Raw genomic sequence first — 7099 nt, 5'->3', positions numbered from 1 at the left:
CCGGGGGTGGTGGGGGGTGGGAGTGGATTAGCGCGAGGGAGACGGAGCGCGGCTGTGTCCGCGCTGAGCCCCCTCCCACTCGTGAGGATTCCACGAAGCGGTTTCCTGTGAAAGGCCGCGGCCAGCGTGGCTTTCGGGTTCAAAGGCTTGGAGAAAGCTGACGCACAAACTGACACACAAGATGAAATATTAATTTTGAAAATATGGGGGAGCCAGGGGAAGACTCGGCTGGAGAAGTCAAGTTCCGCCGAGTCTCCGTCCGGCTGCTTTTATTCTCTAGGACAGCGATTGCCTTTAGGAATGCGGACAGACAGCCGGGTGAAGTTTAGTGAACAGTGAGATGGCCAGGTTGGGGAGTGTGCTTAGCCAGCTGTGGGCAAACTACGGATCCGGCCCGTTTGAAATGAATAAAACTAAAAAAAAAAAAAAAAGACCGTACCCTTTTATGTAATGATGTTTACTTTGAATTTATATTAGTTCACACAAACACTCCATGCTTTTGTTCCGGCCCTCCGGTCCAGTTTAAGAACCCACTGTGGCCCTCGAGTCAAAAAGTTTGCCCACCCTGCCCACCCCTGGTGAGGCCATTGAGTCAGCAGCAGGTGATAAAATGCAAATCTTCACCGTGTGAATAGCAGAAGGAGTCCCGGCCAGTCTTCTGCCGGGCTCCTCGCATTTATATTGATTACTGTTGACTCCTCCCATTTATATTAATTACTGTTGACTCCTCCCATTTATATTAATTACTGTTGACTCCTCCCATTTATATTAATTACTGTTGACTCCTCCCATTTATATTAATTACTGTTGACTCCTCCCATTTATATTAATTACTGTTGACTCCTCCCATTTATATTAATTACTGTTGACTCCTCCCATTTATATTAATTACTGTTGACTCCTCCCATTTATATTAATTACTGTTGACTCCTCCCATTTATATTAATTACTGTTGACTCCTCCCATTTATATTAATTACTGTTGACTCCTCCCATTTATATTAATTACTGTTGACTCCTCCCATTTATATTAATTACTGTTGACTCCTCCCATTTATATTAATTACTGTTGACTCCTCCCATTTATATTAATTACTGTTGACTCCTCCCATTTATATTAATTACTGTTGACTCCTCCCATTTATATTAATTACTGTTGACTCCTCCCATTTATATTAATTACTGTTGACTCCTCCCATTTATATTAATTACTGTTGACTCCTCCCATTTATATTAATTACAGCGTCCAGGCTGGACACGGGAAGGTCTGCTGGGCGCTGCGTGTGCAGTGGTCCCCGGTGCACCCCGCTTGCTGGCTTCGAGGCGGAGGGAGCGCTCGCTTGGAGCGCAGCAAGTCCTCCTATGTGGGCTGGGAATGGCCCTGTCACTTTCTAGATTCACTTAAAATAAAACCAGTCTCTCTCTTTTTGGTCCCAAACCGAACGTTTGTTAGTCTCCTTTCAGGGCGGTGGTACTGGACTCACCGGGGTCCATCACTTTGTCAGTGATGTAACTGTCCACCGCCGTGCTGTCCGCTGGAAACATGATACAGGCAGGGCAAAAGCAGGGTTACAATTGTGAGCACGTGAAACAGTTTATTCTTGTGCGATTATCAATTATTTGTTACTTTACATGCAAGCAACGTAAACCTACTTTTGCCCCACCCTGGATTGAATGTAACTGAGGGAAATATTCATGTTGGCAAATGATGTTGCATTGAAGAAGTTGTGTGCCATTATGCCAGGCACACTCTAGGGAAGTATGAAATAATCATACTGTTAATAAAAGACAAAAATCATTCTTTTAAAAAATGTTAGGGTTTTGTGTATGTAATACATTTGTTACACAATTTACCACCTTTAATTGTGGTTAGCTTGTTGCTGGGGTCCAGCTGATCGGGACTGGGTGAGAGGGGCTGGATGCGCCCTGGAGCTGTCCCGTGGTCCCTCCCCAGCGCCTGATCTTGCACAGGTGGGGTCCCTCGGCCTGGCCTGCGCCCTCTTGCAATCGGGATCCCTCTGGGGATGTCCGAGAGCCAGTTTCCACCCGCTCCCTTCAGGCCAGGCCGAGGGACCCCACTGGTGCACAAATCCGTGCACTGGGCCTCTAGTATGTGTGTGTGTGTGTATATGTGTGTGTGTATATATATATATTAGTGTGTGTGTGTATATGTGTATATATATGTATATATATATATACACACACACACATACTAGCGTGTGTGTGTGTGTGTGTGTGTGTGTTAGCCAACATTTTTTGTTTCCTTCATTGCACTTAATTTGTTCCCACGACTGGAGCTACTTAATGCATTTTGTTGTAGAAATGAACAGCTTTGGTTTTCACTCGGGCACATTACAGTATGTAATGCTTTCAATTCCAACCTCTATGCAGTGGGCGCTTCGTGCTTTTTTCCTGCTTCAGTTGTTTCTGTCCTTTGGGTTCCAGTTTACCTTCCTCCTCCTCTTGTAGCTTTCTTCCAGCCTGGAGACACTGTCCTTTGGGAACTGGGGGTTCTTACCACAGTGTAGTCAATGACTCTTCCTTAGGCTAAATTGTAATCTGTGTAAGGGCAGGGCATAGCTTGTATCTGTATTTTGTATCCCTGTCAGTCCTAGCCATTTAATTGGTAATTAGTGAGCAATTGGAGAGGAAGGGGGTGATTTGTTATTTTGTTAAATTCAAGAAAAAGAAGGTGACAGTACAACCCTTTAGTGCAGCATGGCCCCCTCTGTCTAGTGTCATTTCTTGGGTTCAAACCCCAGCCTCTCTGTTTATTACCTATAACTGCTTTAGGCAAATTATTATTTTTTAAAAATGTTTTTATTGATTTCAGAGAGGAAGGGAGAGGGAGAGAAAGATAGAAACATCAATGATGAGCCCTAGTGGGTATGGCTAAGTGGATAGAGTGTTGGCCCACGGACCAAAGTGTCCGGGTTCGATTCCAGTCAAGGGCATGTACCTCGGTTGCAGGCTTAATCTCCAGCCCTGGTCGGGGGTATGCAGGAGGCAACCAATCGATGTGTCTCACATCCATGTTTCTGTGTATCTCTCCCCCTCCCACTCTCTCTAAAAAGCAATGGGAAAATATCCTTGGGTCAGGATTAACAAACAAACAAAACAAAAAACATCAATGATGAGAGAGAATCGATTGGCTCTCTTCTGCACGTCCCTCACTGGGGAAGGAGTCCACAACCAGGCAAGTGCCCTGACCGGGAATTGAACAAGACTTGCTCAACCACTGAGCAACGCCGGCAAGGCAAATTATTTCGCATATCTGTGCCTTAGTTTTCCCACCTGTAAAATTAGGGTTATGATGAGCACAGCAACAGTATATCTCAGAGGGTTGGTGGGAGGATTTAGTGAGTGTAGATTTGTGAAACTTCTAGAAAAGTATCTGGCTTATAGTAAATGCCATTAGTGGAAATAATTGTTATAATTAGATATTTCTGACCATTTAAAAAGTGCCTCTTTCCCCCCCAAATTTAGGAGGATATGGCAAAAAAAGTGGTCGTAGTAAAAAATGGAGGGAGATGCTGAAGCTGCCCCCTGTTAGCCAGTGCAACGAGCTTAGACAATCCATTGGTGAGTAAACGGCCCTGCTGTGTCTGCGGCGCATCTCGCATTGTATCGCTTGTTAGGTGTTATGTCTTGAGTTCCTTTCTTGTTTCAAAAATTATCTATACATTCTTCTGTCTTCATGGTTCTTCCCAGGGAAGTAAAGCTGTAGGTTTCCTAATGGGAGTTATACAGTGTATGGCCGTAGTAGTGACACTGTTAACTGTTTCTCAGTCTCTTTCCACACACAGTTCTCTATGCATGTGGACAAGAAGGATTGATGGTAACTTCAGGAAAGGATTAGTCAGATGGAAGGTGACCTGTCCATTACCGGAATCCTGCAGCTGTGAGGAGGGAGAGTTAGCTACAGTCCTGATGTGCGCACAGGAAGTCAGATGTGGACCCTGTCTACAGGGCAGTCATCATTGTATTTTTTAAAAGATGCGTTTTTCAGTTCAAAGGGTATATGCATTCAAAATTTTGATGTTGCCAAATTACTCTTCAAAGAGGTTGTATCAATTTACTTTCCTGCCAACAATATGTTACAAGGTTTCTTTGCCTGTGACCTTGTTAACATATTAAAGTAATGATATTGTTTTCAATATTTTTAATGAAGATAAACAAACTATAATTTGAAAATAGTCTCGTTTTATTTATGGATGGGGTTGAGCATTTTCATGAAGTTTTTAAAATTTTTTGCTTTTTCTAACTCATTTGTAAAGGCTCTTTTTGTATGAAAGGAACTTATCTTTAGATATTCAAATGTGAATATATTTTATATATCTGCTTTTTTGGCATACAGTATGTTTTCCCATATAGAGGTTTTAATTTTTTATGTAGACAAATATATCAATTTTCTTAGTTTTTGTACTTAGTCTTGTGCTTAGGGAAGACACCAAAGATTAATTTTTAAAAAAAAAAATCAATCCAGCCCTAACTGGCTTGGCTCAGTGGATAAAGCGTCGGCTTGCGGACTGAAAGGTCCCAGGTTCGATTCCGGTCAAGAGCATGTACCTTGGTTGTGGGCACATCCCCAGTAGGGGGTGTGCAGGAGGCAGCTGATCGATGTTTCTAACTCTCTATCCCTCTCCCTTCCTCTCTGTAAAAAATCAATTAAATATATATATTTTAAAAAATCAATCCATCTTTTCTTTAGTATTATAGTTCCTTTAAGAAAGTTTAGATATTTTAACTATCAAAAATAATTTCAGCACTAGATGGTTTGGCTCAGTGGATAGAGTGTCGGCCTGTGGACTGAAGGGTCCCAGGTTTGATTCCAGTCAAGGGCACATGCCCCGGTTTTGGGCTCGATCTCAGTAGGAGGTGTGCAGGAGGCAGCCGATCAATGATTCTCTCTCATTGATGTTTCTATCTCTCTCATCATTGATGTTTCTATCCCTTCCTCTCTGACATCAATAAAAATATTTTAAAAAATAATAAAATAATTTCAGACAGTATAAAGAAGGTAATTCCCCCCAAGACCTATCCAGTTGTTTCAGCCTCATTATGTGTTTACAATGGCAGCTTTATTGAGATGTGATTAACATGCCATACAGTTTACGTACTTAAAGTGCACAATTCAGTAGTTTTTATAGCTATGGAGTTGTGCAACCATTCCCACAATCAAGTTTACCTTTTCATCACCTCAAAAAGAAGCCCCATGCCCATTGGGGTCACTCCCCATTCCCTCCCCCTTCAGTCCTAGGCAGCCACTAATCTGCTCTCTGGATTTGCCTTTTCTGGATATTTCATGTAAATGGAAACCATATACTAAGTGGTCTTTTATGAGTGGTTTCTTTTATTTAACACATTTTCAAGGCCATTCATGCTGTAGCATGAATCAGTACTTAATTCACTTTTGTTGGCAAGTAATAGTCTGTTGTGAGGATATATTGCATTTTATTTATTCATCAGTTAATAGACATTGAATTGTTTTTATTTTTATGTCTATATATATAAAAGGCTAGTATGCAAAGTGTCCCTCGGGAGTTTGATCGCTCGCTATGATGTGTGCTGACCACCGGGGGTGGCGTGGAAAAGGGTGGGTGACTAGTGGCAGCGGTGGAGCACCAAGGGAGCGAGGGAAGGAGGAGGCAGGGAGGTGGGGAACCTGATTGACCCGGATCACCGGCCAGGCCTAGGGACCATACTCATGCATGGATTTCGTGCACCAGGCCTCTAGTTATGAGTAATACTGCTACAAACATTTACGTACAAGTTTTTTATTGTGGTGAGAAATACTAAGATTACCATTTTAACGTAAAATTCAGGGGCATTAATGTGGACAGCACATGTTAATTTGGATTTTGGTCACTCATCTGTTGGTGGGCATTGGGGACGTTTCTGCCTTTGGGCTGTTGTGAGTAAGCTGCTGGGAACGTTGGTGTGCTATGGAGACATTCGTCTGAGTCCCTGCTTTCACTTCCTTTTGTGTATATACTCAGAGTTAGAATTGCTGAGCGGTAGGGAATCCTGTGTTTGACTTTCCGAGGAAGCGCCACACTGTTTTCCACAGTGCTGCACCCTTTCCATTCCACCAGCAGTGGATGGGGATTCCAATTTCTTTACATCCGCACCAGCACTTTTTATTTCCTTTTTGTTTGCACGGCAGCCGGCCGGGTGGGTGGGAAGTGGTATCTCATTGTGTTTTGCTTTGTAGTTCCCAAGACGAACGATGTTGAGCATCTTTTTATGTGCTTATTGGCCATTTATGTTTTCTTGGAGAAATGTCTGTTAAAATTCTTTGCCCATTTTTAGTCCTGGCCATTGTTGCTCAGTGGTTGGAGCATTGGCCCGAGCACTGAAGGGTTGTGGGTTCAGTTCTCAGTCAAGGGCACTGCCTCGGTTGCGTGTTCACGCCCCGCCCCTCCTCCCTTTGGGCGGGGGGTGTATGCGGAAGGCCATCAAAGGATGTGTTTCTCTCACATTGATGTTTTTCTCTCTCTGCCCTTCCCTCCCTTCCACTCTGGAAAATCAGCCCTTGGGTAAGCATTTAACACAACAGCTTCCCGGCCGGTATTTAAATGGGGCGTCTGTCCATGGTTGAGATGTGAGCGTTCTTCATGCGTCTGGTTACTAGGCCACAGCAGATACTTGATTTCCGAATATTTTCTCCACTTTGTGCTTTTCTCTCATTGTCTTGATGATGCCCTTTGAGGAACACAAGTCTCTACTTTGAAGAAGTCCAGTTGACCTGCTTGTTGTTGCTGCTTGTGCTCTGGTGTCGTAGGTAAGAAACCACTGCCTAATCCACAGCCATGAAGACGCGCACCTAAGCTTTCTCTTACATTTGGTGTTTGGTCCAGTTGAAGTTAATCTTTGTGTTGGGGTGAGAGAAGGATCCAGTTTCATTTTTTTCCTCTGGATATGCAGTTGTCCCAGCCCCATTCATTGCAATGACTGTTCTTTCGCATTGAATTGGCACCTTTATAAGAATCAGCCGTGTTTGACTTTCCAAGGAATTGCCTGACCCTTTTCCAAAGCAGCCGCATCCCTGTCCATTCCCGACCCTGCTCCTCCCTGAGCTGCATTTCCCTCGTGGCTGA

General features: G+C 43.5%; 1 protein-coding gene across 1 annotated transcript in view; it reads left to right on the top strand.

Annotated features, from left to right (window-relative positions):
* Positions 1 to 7099, top strand: part of GRK4 (G protein-coupled receptor kinase 4) — a 61241-nt gene that overhangs the window by 16644 nt on the left and 37498 nt on the right. Inside the window, exon 2 of the mRNA XM_014533475.1 lies at positions 3486 to 3581. Coding sequence (XP_014388961.1) covers positions 3486 to 3581 — 96 coding nt within the window. The remainder of the gene's footprint in view (positions 1 to 3485; positions 3582 to 7099) is intronic.

This window comes from Myotis brandtii, unplaced genomic scaffold (genome assembly GCF_000412655.1).
Source record: "Myotis brandtii unplaced genomic scaffold, ASM41265v1 scaffold986, whole genome shotgun sequence".
In the NCBI taxonomy this organism is placed as follows: domain Eukaryota; kingdom Metazoa; phylum Chordata; class Mammalia; order Chiroptera; family Vespertilionidae; genus Myotis; species Myotis brandtii.
The sequence above is the reverse complement of the archived record's forward strand: the minus strand, read 5'-3'. Positions and strand labels throughout refer to the sequence as shown.